At 37.3% G+C, this 15,026-nt stretch overlaps 1 protein-coding gene across 3 annotated transcripts in view; it reads left to right on the forward strand.

The window, feature by feature from the left end:
• The window catches only part of Lyst (lysosomal trafficking regulator), a 196,083-nt gene that overhangs the window by 80,784 nt on the left and 100,273 nt on the right, over positions 1 to 15,026 (forward strand). For 2 of the 3 annotated variants that reach the window (XM_052157707.1, XM_052157708.1), the window contains exons 18-22: positions 2,611 to 2,784; positions 8,385 to 8,522; positions 10,515 to 10,713; positions 11,622 to 11,753; positions 13,983 to 14,595. In XM_052157707.1, coding sequence (XP_052013667.1) covers positions 2,611 to 2,784; positions 8,385 to 8,522; positions 10,515 to 10,713; positions 11,622 to 11,753; positions 13,983 to 14,595 — 1,256 coding nt within the window. Of the gene's footprint in view, positions 1 to 2,610; positions 2,785 to 7,435; positions 7,586 to 8,384; positions 8,523 to 10,514; positions 10,714 to 11,621; positions 11,754 to 13,982; positions 14,596 to 15,026 lie in introns of all 3 variants that reach the window. The other variant, XM_052157710.1, reaches the window with a different exon arrangement.

Genomic DNA, 15,026 nt, shown 5'->3' on the forward strand with positions numbered 1-15,026 from the left:
TTTTCTATTATCCACAAATGTAATTGGACCAAGTAAATGTTAAATATGTAAGATTTTAAATTGTCTTTGGAAAGGAAAATATGTTCTATACTAATGATATGAAAGAAATGTTTTTTAAATTATTTATCTATTTTAATTATAATTATGTCTGTGTTTGTGTGTATATTCACATGTGTATATACGGGTAGAAGCTAGTTGTGTGTTACCTGACTTGGGTGCTGGGGACCAAACTCAAGTCCTCTGGAAAAGCAGCAAGCTCCCTTAACCATTGAGTCATCTCTCTAGATTCAAGATATGCTTTCTTTTTTCAAAAGAGAGAGACAAAACTTTGTTTATAAGCATCATTTTAAAATAAACTTTTATTTATCCTCTCTCTTTAGATACTCACAGGCAGGAAGAGAATTGTTCCTGATAGACAATGAACAGTTCATAATTTAAGACTTTTTATTTTAAGGTTTGCTGAAATACACAATTTGAACACAGAGAACCTTGTTTTGCTACATATAATTTCTACTTCCTCAGGTCTATATCCCCGTTTAAAGCAATGCTGATCTTCCTTTATCCTTAGAATGCCGTTTTGTCTTATCCCTGAGTACACTTCCAAACCATCCTCAGCGGCTCACAGTATGTCCTTCAGGAGCTTGCTTCCCGATGAGGCCACCTTTGCTCTAACTTTGCAACAAAGGGCACACCAGCATTTGTTCTTTTTTTTTTTTTTTTAAAGATTTATTTATTTATTTTATGTATGTGAGTACATTGTACTTCTCTTCAAACACTCCAGAAGAGAGCACCAGATCTCCTTAGAGATGGTTGTGAGTCACCATGTGGTTGCTGGGAATTGAACTCAGAACCTGTGAAAGAATAGTCAAGCGCTCTTAACCGCTGAGCTCTCTCCAGCCCCAGCATTTGTTCTTATTAAAGTTTTAATAAAAGTCTTGCTAGCATCTTATCTTTCCTAGTGTGCTTCCTGTCTTGTCACTCCTCTTCCTGAGGTTTTCCCAGCTAGTGTCTAGGTGACTAGATTCTCACGATCTCCTCTCACATTTTAACTTCAAAATGAATGCCCTTTTTTCCTATTTATCCACGTAGTAAATATAATTGTGAATATAAATATAAATGTCTTACAAGAAGACATTTAATTTCTACTGTGCATACATTTATGATATTGCTAAAAGACTTTTAAAGTTTTTTCACATTTAAAATTTAAAATGTGTTCAGTATTTTTCTGCTTCCTATAGAGATAAAAAAAATGTATTTTTCCTAAAAGCCTTATGTAAACAGCCTGTCTTTTAAGCCTAATTTTCTGCCTAACGGAAATACGAACCTTTAGGTGTTCCAGTGTAGGCCTGTGCCTTTCTAGATGTGCCCCGTGCCCACTCCCCATATCCCTGTGTTCCCCATATCCAGGCAGAGTCTGTCTTTCTCTTTAGGATACCTTGTTAGTGCAGCCCGCCTTAAACCAATAGAGGAGTCAGAAGTGGGTGCTATGCAAGATCCTGAATGTATGTGCAATAGAAATCTAAATCTCGTCTTTGGTCTTTTATTGTGATAATCATGCCTGGTTCTTACACGTCAGAGATACCAGCGGCATTGGTTGAACCATGCTACTAGGCACAGCATGTGGTTTTTATTTTTGCCTTTATTGTTATGCTTCACAGGAGCCCTCACTGGTACATTGTACCTGCCCTTTGCCTCTTTGTTTCTCCCATAATAATAATACATGATGTTCTTGAGCCTGCTTCTTTGTTTTAACTTTTATTCTTCTCTCATACTGTATACCCTGACTGCAGTTTCCCTCCCTCCACTCCTCTAAGTTCCTCCTTTTTCCTCGAGATCAATTACTCCTCTGTTGACCTTAAAAAAAAAAAAAAAAAAAAAAAGCAGGCCTCCTAGTGATATCCACTGAACATGGCCTAACCAGATACAGTAAGTCTGGTCACAAATCCTAATATCACAGCTGAACATGTAGGTCTAAATAAACACAGATGTGGCAAGCCTTTGTTCTATGGTTAATGAACTTGTATATCTCACTCTTACACTTATTATAGTGCGCCCCCCCCCCCCCCAGGAAGTACTACTGCAGTCAACCCTTGTTGCTGCAGTTAGAATATCACCGCCCACACAATCAGCTAAGCAGGTCTCACAGGGGTCATAGAAACTGAGGTGACAAACATGGACCCTGTATGGGCCTGAACTAGGTCCTTTGTATGTACCTTAAGGATGTGTACTTTGGTGTTCCTCTGGGGCTCCCAGTAATGGGAATGGGGTGTCTCTGACTCTTGCCTGCACTTGAGCCTGTTTCTTGATTGACCATGGAAAACTCAAGTTCTATGATCCCATTTCAGATTACTAAGTATAGATGCTAGTGATCTCTAAGACTGTCAGAGTTATCTTTGTTCATTGTAGTATATTTGAGAGATTAAAATAATGGAATTTATAATTCTCAGTTTTGCTTATTCATAATTTAAGATATCTAATAATATTTAAATACAAATAAGTTATAGTGTAAGCAGTAAAAATAGCTTGATATGACATTATTATAGATAATGACATTCATTAAATTTTTGCTATTAACAGACTAAGAGGAAACCATCTACTTTTTGTTTTCAGGTTGTTGAACTTAGTAGCTGTGAAGAAACTCAAGCATTAGCACTGAAGGTTATATTATCTTTAATTAAGTACAGCCAACAGAGAACACATGAACTGGAAAATTGTAATGGACTTTCTATGATTCACCAAGTGTTGGTCAAACAGAAATGCATTGTTGGTTTTCACATTTTGAAGGTATTACCTTACAAAATTTGTTCTTATTTTTATGCAGTGACACCTTTTATCAAAATTTTCCATGATCATTTTATGCTGCTAGTATGTGAAGGAAACTTAACTAATGTATATGTAGTCAAACCATGGCACTCTTTTGATTCTTTCCATAATAATTTTTCTTTTTTCTAGGTATTTTAGAAAGGAAGAAACTAAACCACAAGAATTTTAGGTCTAAATAAACACAGATGTGGCAAGCCTTTGTTCTATGGTTAATGAACTTGTATATCTCACTCTTACACTTATTATAGTGCGCCCCCCCCCCCCCAGGAAGTACTACTGCAGTCAACCCTTGTTGCTGCAGTTAGAATTTGTTCTTATTTGTCATGTTTGTATGTAGGGGGGCTTAGTATATGTATGCACTGGTTAGTGTGGATGTGTGCATGTGAGTGCACATACAGGTGTGTGTGTGTGTGTGTGTGTTCACAGAGGACAGAGGTGGATGTCAGGTGCCTTTCTCTAGCTCTCCAACTTAATTTCTGAGATAGGGCTCTCATACTGAGCCTCAAGTTCAGCTTGGCTAAATTTCTTTGTCTCTGCCCTGCCTTAGTGCAGTCACAGGTGTACATAGCCACATCTAACTCTTATAAGAGTTTTTGAACTCAAGTACTTATTATTGTGAGACAGATGCTTTACCAATTGAGCCATTTCTAAGCTCTGAAATCTTGTTATATAATATTTTATTTCTTATTTGAGAATTTCATACGTGTACATAAAATACCTTGGTCAGACCCACTTCGTACTTCTCCCTTCCAGTTCTCCTGGACACCTCCCCAACAAGACTGCCTCCCAATTTCATATCCTTTTGTTCTTTTTTCTTTTTCTTTTTTATATTTTCTTATTACAAATAAATTCTCTTCTCATACAATAATATCCTGATTGTAGTTTCTCCTCCTTCTGCCCCTCCCTGTTCCTCCTCATCCTCTCACCTTCAGATCCTTTCTGTCTTTCAAAAAGAAGAAAAAAACAGATTTCTAAGAGATGACAACCAAACATGACAAAGTAAAATATGATAAGATAAAGCAAAAAGCTATCATATTGAAGTTGCAGATGGCAACACAACAGGAGGAAAAGAGTCTCAGAAGCAAGCACAAGACACAGAGACATACTCATTCTCACAGTTAGGAGTACTATAGAAACACTAAACTAATAGCTATCATATGCACACAGAGGAAATGGTGGAGACCCATGTGGGCCCTCTGCTTGATGCTGCATTTCAGTCTCTGTGAGCTTATGTGTGTACTTTATTTGGTTGATTTACAAGACCTTATTTTCCTGGTATTGTCCATCCCCTCTGGGTCTTAACTCTTTCTGCCTTTTCCTCAGGAGATTTTCTGTATCCCCCTGCCCCTGTCTCTTCCTCTTTACTTAACATCTCTGAGTTTATGGATTATAGTTTGCTTATCATTTACTTAATGACTAATATCTTCTTACAAAAGAAAACATACCATATTTATCTCTCTTGGTCTGATTTACCTCACTCAGAATGATTCTAATTATCTGAGAATTCTAATTCTATCCATTTGCCTGCAGATTAAGAATATAATTTTTTGACAGCTGAATAATACTCCATTGTGTAAATGTACCACAATTTCTTTATCTATTTTCCTGTTAAGGGCCATTTAGGTGTTTCCAGTTCCTGGCTATTATGACTAAAGCCAAAGTGAACATAGTTGAGCAAGTGTGTTTATGGTAGGATGAAGTATCCTTTGGGCATATGTCTAAGAGTGGTATAGCTGAGTCTTGAGGGAAATTGATTAACAACTTTCTGAGTAACTGCCATATTGATCTCCATATTTTTTGTGCTCCCACCAGCAATGAACTGTCACTTGTGTTATTCTGACAGGTGTAAGATGGAATCTCAAAGTAGTTTTTATTTACATTTTACTGATGACTAAGGATGTTTAACATTTCTTTAAGTGTATTTCAGCCATTTAATTTTCCTCTATTTAAAAAAAGAAAGGGTTATTTGGTTCTCTGCAGTTTAACTTCTTCAGTTCTTTGTATATATTGCATATTAGCCCTCTGTCGGATGTAGGGTTAGTGAAGATGTTTTCCCAGTTTGTTGGTTGCCATTTTGTCCTTTTGATAGTGTCCTTTGCCTTACAGAAATGTTGTAATTTTATGAGGTCCCATTTGTCAATTCTTGATCTTAGATCATAAGCTATTGGTGTTCTCTTGAACTTTTCCCCCTCTACCCATGTCCTCAAGGGTCTTCCCCAGTATCTTTTCTATTAGTTTCAGTGTGTCTGGCTTTATGTGGAGGTCCTTGATCCACTTGGAGTTGAGCTTAGTACAAGGAGATAAGAATGGATCAATTCACATTCTTCTGCATGCTGACCTCCAGTTGAACCAGCACCATTTGTTGAAAAGGCTATCTTTTTTCCATTTAAAAATGGCATACAGAGCTAAACAAAGAGTTTTCACCTGAAGAACTTCAAATGGCTGAGAAGACCTTAAGAAATGTTCAAAATCATTAGTCATTAGGGAAATGCAAATCAAAACAACCCTGAGATTTCACCTCACACAAGTCAGAATGGCTAAAATTAAAAACTCAAGAGACAGCAGGTGTTGGCAAGGATGTGGAGAAAGAGGAACACTCCTCCACTGCTGGTAGGAATGCAGGTTGGTACAACCACTCTGGAAATCAGTCTGGTGGTTCCTCAGAAAACTGGGCATGACACTTCGGGAGGACCCTGCTATACCACTCCTGGGCATATACCCAGAGGATTCCCTGGCATGCAGTAAGGACACATGCTACACTATGTTCATAGCAGCCTTATTTATAATAGCCAGAAGATGGAAAGAACCCAGATGTCCCTCAATGGAGGAATGGATACAGAATATGTGGTATATTTACACAATGGAATACTACTCAGCAATAAAAAACAATGCACTCATGAAATTCTTAGGCAAATGGTTGGAATTGCAAAATATCATCCTAAGTGACATAACGCAATCACAAAAAGAACAGACATGGAACGCAGTCACTGATTAGCCCAGAAGCTCTGAATATCTAAGACACAACTCACATATCAAATCATTCCCAAGAAGGAAGGAGAGGGCCTGGTCCTGGAAAGGCTTGATACAGCATTATAGATTGCCAGGACAGAGAAGTGGGAGGGGGTCGATTGGGGAACTGGTGGAGTCAAGAGGGCTTATGGGACTTATGGGGAGGGGAACCAGGAAAGGGAAAATCATTTGGAATGTAAACAAAGAATATAGAAAAGAAAAACAAGAAAAAAAGAAAAAATATATATGATATGGAGTTATTAAAAAATCTTTTTCCAGTCTATAGGCTGGTTGATGCTTTGTTCAAATGATGTGTCCTTTGCCATACAGAAGCTTTTCAGATTCACAAGGTCCCACTTATTGTTGATGTTAGTGGCTGCACTATTGGTGTTCTGCCTGGGAAGTAGTTTCCTATTCTATTGTGGTGAGGATATTTCCCACTTTCTCTTCTGTCAGGTTTAGTGTATCTGGTTTTCCGTTGAGGTCTTTGATCTACTTGGTCTTGAGTTTTGGGCAGGGTCATAAATATGGATCTATTTGTGTTTTTCTACATACAGACATCTAGTTAGACCAGCATCATTTGTTGAAGATGTTTTTTTTTTTCCTGTGTGTATTTCTGAGTTCTTTATCAAACATCAGCTGCCGTATGTGTGTGGATCTACGTCTGGTCTTCAGTTCCATTCCATTGACCAGCATGTCTATTTTTTTGCTAATACCATGTGTTTTTTTATGATCTGTAACCTCCTGCATTTTGAACAGATTTGTAGTACATGCATATATTTCCCTCATATGGAGTAGGCATGCCCTCTTGTGGTCTCTAGGGCAATTGCACTCATCTATACACCTATACACATAGAACACACTAAATAAAAGTAAATAATCCTTAAAACCCAAGGACTTAATTCTCCTGTGTCAATCTCGGCTTCGAGAATGTTATATAAAAGATTATCACAGTCATTTACACCTCACAAGGTTATCTAGAGAATTAAACAGTCTAAACAAATCAACATTCTTTCCAGCTCCAAATACATCTTCCCATGTCATAGGGATAGCAACAGAAGCATGGATAGATGAAGAGCTGTTACAGAGTCACACAGTAGTGAGTACTGGGATGCGAACTCAGAGCAAGAAGGGTAATCAAGAGCTAGACGTTGGCTTAATATCTATAGTATACGTACCCTGGGTTCCATCCCTAGCAATGCAAAGAATTAAAAATCAAGATGAGTTGAAGGTGTTTTACCCTGTGTTTGAAATAAAATAATTATAAACATTTAAAAATTTATGATTTGCAACTAAGTTGAATTACTTTATAACACAGATATTTGGGGAAATGTTTAATTCCTTTCTAGTTTTTCTTTGAATTTGATGGTATGACTGCTGAGATAAAAAGTTTGATAATTCTGGTAAACACCATTTGGTTAATCAGTTATTACTGTATTTTACACTAATGCTAATTTTCTTTTCTTTCCTTCCTTCCTTCCTTCCTTCCTTCCTTCCTTCCTTCCTTCCTTCCTTCCTTCCTTTCTTTCTTTCTTTCTTTCTTTCTTTCTTTCTTTCTTTTTTTTTTTTTTTTTTTTTTTTTTTTTTTGCTAATTTTCTATAGACCCTTCTTGAAGGTTGTTGTGGTGAAGAAGTTATCCACCTTAGTGAGCATGGAGAGTTCAAGTTGGATGTTGAGTCTCATGCAATAATCCAAGATGTTAAACTGTTACAGGAACTGTTGCTTGACTGGAAAATATGGAATAAGGCAGAGGCATGTAATATATACTTTTATTTAATCTGTGTATTGTAGTAAAGTACATACCACATTCTGTTTGCCTACCTTGATCATTTCAAGTACCTTATTCAGAAGCATTACTTGCATTCAAATGTTACATGGCCATCACCAATATTTACCGCCATAATTTTCATATTATAAAGGCAGAGCTCTATACCCACCAGACATCTTTTTCTCTCTCTGTCCCCACAACTGCCATGGTATTTTGGGGTCTGTGATATAATGCCCCCTGGATTTATTTATGATGTTTTTTTACTCTTCTGAGGTTGAGGAATATGGTAGTGTGTGTGTATGCTATGGTGTCCTGGGCTTCTCACCCCCCCAAAAGGACATTTAAATATAATCACCTAAATAAACATTTTTAAAGGACATGAAATAGGGAAGAGGTGAGGTGCATCTAGAAGGAGTCAGTGGAAGAGTGCGAGTATGATCAAAATGCATTAGATGCATGTATGAACGTATTAGATAATTAGTAAAAGTATTTTTAGAAATCACTAACCATTCTGGAGGAAAGGATAATTTGGCTGATTCAGTGTAATGTTAATTTTAAGTGTAAATCCAGGAGTGTGTTCCTTGTGTAAAACTTTTAACTTCCGAGCTAATGATGAGCTGAATGGAATACATTTTAAGGCTTGCTCTTCCTTCCACACCAACAGACCCAGTCTTTGAAATAGAATATGCACAGTTTGTTAACCAGTTATGTTTCTAGTTTTCTAAGAAGCCCACAGCATGTTTTCATAACTGTGTGCTAATTGGCATGTGTTTATTTTCTCAGCAAGGTGTGTGGGAGACTCTGCTAACAGCTTTCGAAGTCCTCATCCGGGTAGAGCACCAGCAGCAGCAGTTTAATATTAAACAGTTGCTGAACGCCCACGTGGTTCACCACTTCCTACTGACTTGTCAGGTTTTACAGGTACTTTTCATGTGCCTTCTCTGCAGAGATGACTTCTGCAGTTGCTTCTATTTAATAACCTACTGTTGTACACATCAGAATTTCACAAGCCTGTCTATGGGATTTCTTTCTGTCTTTAACCTTCCTACTCTGTAAGCATGTTTTCTTTCAGCTCTTCCCTTCTGCTGTTCATTTATACTGTCATCTTCTCTAACTCAAACTACAAAAGAATAGCTACTAAATTTCTGCATGTTTTTTTGTATTGGAATATAATAATTTTGTGGTTTCCAGAACATCAACTATTAGTGATCCGTAAGTCACTATATAGTCTTTAAATAACAACTTACACATATGTGAGCTTTTAATAAATAAAACTTATTGTAGTCTATTTTAAATGTTAACTAGCAACATGGATATATACCTAAAATACTATGTTAAAAAGTGACGCTAACTTACATACTATGTCTGTGCGGTGATGTGCATTTACAAATGTCCTTTTATCTGCTTGGTTAGTATATTGGACTATTCCCAAGATTTTGTTTTTGTTTTTAGTATTTGAAACATGGGTGATCTTGTCAAGTGAGTTAAGTTCAGACGTTCTATGGGATCTTTACTATTTCATGAGGCCAGTACTTTTGCTTCTATAGCCTGGCACCTTTACAGTATAGGTACATTAAAATCCAAATACTATGACAATACTCCAAAGGACTCTGTGTGATCTGATGACTAAAAACAACTCCCCTTTAAGTACTCTGATTCAGCAGTACATAACAGTAAATGGAGTGTCATATTTGGACATAGGGAGACAGAAGACAGGGCAGTTTTATATTCTGTGCCTTTAATCAGGAGATTAATTACTAGCCTCTGAGGAGATGGAGTTTAAGGACATAAATGACCTATGACAGCCTCTGTTTTTAGTAAGGCATGGCCTCCTACTAAGTTCTATAATCCATGCAGTGGGGGGGCACAGCACAGAGAAGCCTGGCGCCTGTGCTTGGTTATAGTTGTGCAATTGTTTGTTTCTTTGTGTGGTTCAAGCTAGTCAAATAACCATTGTAAGACCATGTTCTAGAAGTGAAAGATAAGACCACTGCAGTAACCACTGTGAGAAAGGACTTTGTAAGCTGGGGCACAGGATATTGCTGTAACTTGTTTGCTGTATTACAAGAGGTCCGTACAGATCTAGTAACCATAGTGGATAATAGTACTAGCAGTGATGCTAGTATTAAAAGAACTAAGATTTTTATGGCTTTATTCACTAAAAAATCTTCAGTTTGGAACATTTCTGATTTGGGGCTTTTAGTTACTCATCTATAAAGTCTGTACAAATATCCTCCAAATCCAAAAACCTGAAATTTATAGCTGTTCTGGTCTATAGCGTTTTGAGTTACAAGATGGTTACCCTGCATAGGGCTTAGTGTCTGGGGTGCTGTTCTAAGAGTTTGTATCATTGAAAAAAGTCTTTGATGTTTTTAAGACAGGGTTTCTCTGTGGAGTCATTGAAGTTGTAAACTGAGCATACATACTAGTGTTAGTATATTCATATAGACAAAGAGTATAGCAATGTTGGTGTAAGTGTGGGGCCACATTGCACACTGGGGCATGAATTCTGCTGTGTAACTTGACTCAGTTAACTAAATTAAAAGGGCTAGAATTAAATTGCCATCACTTGTAATTAGGCACGATCACTTGGGTTGAGAAATAGTACTTCAAATTAATGTTAAATATGGTCAGACTAGAATAGTAAACCAACAAAATTCTATTTTAAGAAGAATATCAGTGAGATGACTTGGCAGGCAGGAGCTTGCCATATAGGCCTGATGACCTGAGTCTGAGCCCCAGAACCTACATTAAAGTAGGAGAGAACTAACTCACAGAGGTGTCTTCTGACCTCAAGACTGTGTACCTCCAACACTAATAATAATGATTTGTAAAGGACTATCTTTTTTAAATAAAAAAATATTAGCTGACAGTTCTTTAAATCTAAAAAGCTTTTGGCTTTTATTTTTACAGGAACACAGAGAGGGGCAGCTTACATCCATGCCCCGAGAAGTTTGTAGATCATTTGTGAAAATCATTGCAGAAGTCCTTGGTTCTCCTCCAGACTTGGAATTACTGACAGTTATCTTCAATTTTCTACTAGCAGTACACCCTCCTACTAATACTTACGTTTGTCACAACCCCACAAACTTCTACTTCTCTTTGCACATAGGTGGGTAAGGTCATTGTTAGATCATAACCATTTCTACTCCTGTCTTTTTCCTGTGGGTCCATGTTTGTTTGCATCTTTGCTGGATGGTCTCTCTGTGCTGGAAAAAGCCCTAAATGTATGTTGGGGATAAAAGGCAGCGAGTTCCCGGATAAATCCAGAGAATACATATAAGGCGTGAATGAGAGCAAAGAGATAATGCAGTTGTGTGTGGATGGTGTGTTTAAAAAGTCACGATAGAAAATTTCAGTGTGAATGTGAAAAGGATGATTAAACTGAAAGTATTATTATTATTACTATATTTGTATCATATACTGAAGAGAATACATAAAAATATAAGACAAGGCCAGAGAAATGGCTCAGTGTCTAAGAGCACTTGCTGTTCTTTCAGAGGGCCTACGTTCAGATTCCATCACCTACCTACTACTGCCTATCACTCTAGCTCCAGGGGATCTGATACCTCCTTTTGACCTTTTCAGGTTCCAGGTATACATGTGAGAGCTAATATACATATATATAAATTAAAATTAAAAAATACAATATATAGGCATATGACACAGTTCTTATTCAAGGAATAAACAGGTAAACAGTCTGTTTTGGAGAGATCAGAATTACACAGTAAAGGAGAACTGTAAAGTGTGAAACTACAGAAATAATTGTTAAGACAGTTGGCGTTGAAAGACTTGAGAAGTGATTTCGACTATAATAGCCAACAGTCACAAGCTCCAAAGTGAGGTAAAGAGAATACTTACACACTATATTTGCTAGTATGGAGCGGGCCTTATTTGTTTCTCTTTGAGGATTTTTTGTCACAATTCATGTTTAATGATTTACTTTTAAAAGTTTTTTTTGTTTTGTTTTGTTTTACCCTATTTAAAATTTTTCTTTCTCAAAACCATTCTAAATTCCAGATGGCAAGATCTTTCAGGAGAAAGTGCGGTCAATCATGTACCTGAGGCATTCTAGCAGCGGAGGGCAGTCCTTTCCCAGCCCTGGATTTCTGGTAATAAGTCCATCTGTCTTTACTGCATCTCCTCCTGAAGGTAAGTGTAGCAAAGATTAAACTACCACTCATATTATTTCAGTTAAGGATATTCATGGATGTTAAATTGTGCATATTGTATATTATAGCAGTATAACATAACGACATCTAGCCCAAAGTGTGTTTAAAAAAAATCCGTTTTTATCTGTCATTACTAATTTGTGTACACACACACACACACACACACACACACACACGATATGAGAGTGAGAGGGAATGTGAGAGAAGGGACTTTAGCCCTCCTTCTGGAAAGAAGATCCACTTGGAAGGAGGAGGCAGTGATCCCTTTGAACCACTCTAACAACCTCCTGTCTGGCCTCTGTGACACTTCCCCAGTTCCCTGTGCTGCTACAGTATTAGTGAGAAACGCAGCAGAGTCTTTGATTTTAGCCTGTGTCTGTTGACTTGAAACACCCACAGAGGTTCCCAGCCAGCCAGCTTCACTGCTTTAAATGCTTGCCCCAGCATTGCTTGTATGCACAGAGCTAATTCTCTTTTCTTTTCCCTTAGAATGAGTATTTAAGTCTTTAAGCTCATAGGAATTTCCTATCTTCCTAATTACTCTTAATAGAGTACTCAGTATGTGTAGATTTGCTGGACATGAATTGGCCCTACTTGTTTCTCATTCGCAGCAGCTGTCCTCTTTATTGTCAGGACAGCCATATCTTCTACTCTACTCTAAACAGCTATTAAGTCTTAGAGGCAAAGAAGAACTTTGAGAAAGCAGGACAAGATGTATGGGTGTTAATCTCCAATTGTGTTTATTTTCCAAAGCATTTCAGTTATTCTCTCTGAATCTAATAGAAGAGAAAGAGGGAAAGAGCCTTGAACACAGGGGGAATTTTTTCTGAACAGAACACCAGTGGCTCAGGCTCTAAGATCAACAATTGACAAATGGGACCTCATGAAACTGAAAAGCTTCTGTAAGGCAAATGGCCTGTCAATAGGACAAAATGGCAACCTACAGATTGGGAAAAGAATTTTACCAACTCTGCATTCAGTGTAGTTCATTTTATAGTCATTTATTATAATATTTTAAAGCTGTGTTTTAATTAGTTTCATCTAATATTTTATCGGAAATATATTTTTAAAAATTGTATTATTCGGAAATATTTTTAAATATAGTCATGCCTCATTACTTTCTAGATTATTTGAACAATCTTTTAGCAACTTTATCCTGCCAGCCAAAATCAAAAAATTACTAGGAAAGAGTTCCAAGCTGTATATCTGTTTTATCGACACAAACCTTTGCCTCTAAAATAATTCATTCAGAAACTATTTACTTTATCATAGTTATAAAACTTTAGCATGCATAAAAGCACCTGATAACCTCACTCAAACACAGGTTCCTGTGTACCTCTTTCTTGTATTCTTGAAGAGCAGGTGTAGGTCAGAGCCTGAGAATGTAAATTCTTAGCTATTGGCCTGTTGTTGCTCCTCTGTTGCTGGTTCACAGCCAAATTTTGGGTAATCTGTGCTTATATCCTGTGCTCATAAGAGATTTTTCTGGTCTCCTTAGTATAGTATTATCACCATTACATCGGAGAGCTGTGAAGAAAAGAGATGATTGTTTCTCATTAGTAAGTAACTACAGAAATAGGAGAAAGAACAGAAATAGTCTGAGGACTGATTGTCTAATAATGACAAATACCACCTTTTATTAAGCACCTGTTATAGTCCAGGCACTATTTAGGTGTGTCACACACACGAGCTCTCTTCATCCTTAAAAATTCCCTGCAGAGTTGATATTTTTGAACTCTAATCATACATTTTCAGAAACTACTACCTATATAGTAATTCAGTGTTTTACCTGTGACCTCTGAACTAACAGAACTTTTATTTGAATTAGTCATATTGAATTAGTCTTGCAGAACCTGAGCTTTGTCCATTTTGTCTTGTTTGCACCCTGTTGCTGGCCTAAGGAAATTAAATTGCACTCTGATTTACCTGATTTCTGAATCATTAATCTTAATGACTTCAAGCTGTGCCAGCAATACTTCATTCTGTTAATGAAATAGAAAAAGACATGTCTTTGGAAGCTTGAAATATAGTTAATAGAAAAACAGTTTTGGCAATATGAATTTTAAGCATTTTTGGCTTGGAATATTATCATTTATAATTCTTGAGTAGTGCAGGGCAAGGTGGGTTGTGGCATGGTTGTGACTTATAGAAGAGAAGTGGTGCTGTTCAGTAGATTTTTAAGTATTATTTTTCTGTCTACATTTACTAGGAACCAGTTCTTGCAGTATTATTCCACGGCGGATGGCTGCTCAGATGGTTCGATCTAGAAGTCTACCAGCATTTCCTACTTATTCACCACTAATACAAACACAAAAACTTGCTGGAAGTTTGGACTTTAGTATTGACAAGTTACAAGATATTGTGGTTACCAACCCAGAAAAATGGAGTCCTTTAGGGAGACCCTATGCACTGAAAACAGACAAAGAGGAAGCATTCATCAATAGCTGTGAGTCTGCAAAAACTGTTTGTGAAATGGAAGGACTTCTTGCAGCCCAGGGCTCTGCCAACGGAGTTTCCAGAGGATCATTGAGATTTCCCATGGCCAGAGTAGATCACAAAGATGTGGGAATGGAGCCCAGATCAGATGATGACAGTCCTGAGGAGTCTTATCCACGTCGACCTGATAACCTCAAGGGACTGGCCTCATTCCAGCGAAGCCACAGCACTGTTGCAAGCCTTGGGCTTGCATTTCCCTCTCAGAATGGATCTGCAGTTGCTAGCAGATGGCCAAGTCTTGTTGATAGGAATGCTGATGATTGGGAAAACCTTACCTTTTCTCCTGCTTATGAGGCAAACTACAATCGAGCCACAAGCACCTGCAGGTACTCATGTTTTCTTGCCTCAGAATCCCTGCACTAGTGTGTGAAATGTCTTCAGTATGCCACTTCTGATCATATTACATTAATACCAAGCAGAAGGATTCCTTCTCATTTATTTCATTGTTAGATGACAGTGAATTCTACACTCACCCAAAAGCCGGATAACTCTGTAAGAAAAATCTCTCTTGTGGTTTATTAGGCAGAAAAATCCTAAGTTCAGAGAAGTCATTAGATTGATGTTTTTAGATAGTGTCTGGGATCCTGAGTGATGAAACTTTCTATGGTAATGAAATGTTGACAGTGGGACATTTGAAATGCAGCAAGAGAAACTGAGAGTCTCAATTGTTTTTTTAAAGTATATTTTATTTGTTAATTCTTTGAGAATTTTATACATCTCCAAACACCTCCAAGATGCACTTCTACTCTATCTTTAT

Source organism: Apodemus sylvaticus, chromosome 14, assembly GCF_947179515.1.
Source record: "Apodemus sylvaticus chromosome 14, mApoSyl1.1, whole genome shotgun sequence".
Taxonomy (NCBI): Eukaryota; Metazoa; Chordata; class Mammalia; order Rodentia; family Muridae; genus Apodemus; species Apodemus sylvaticus.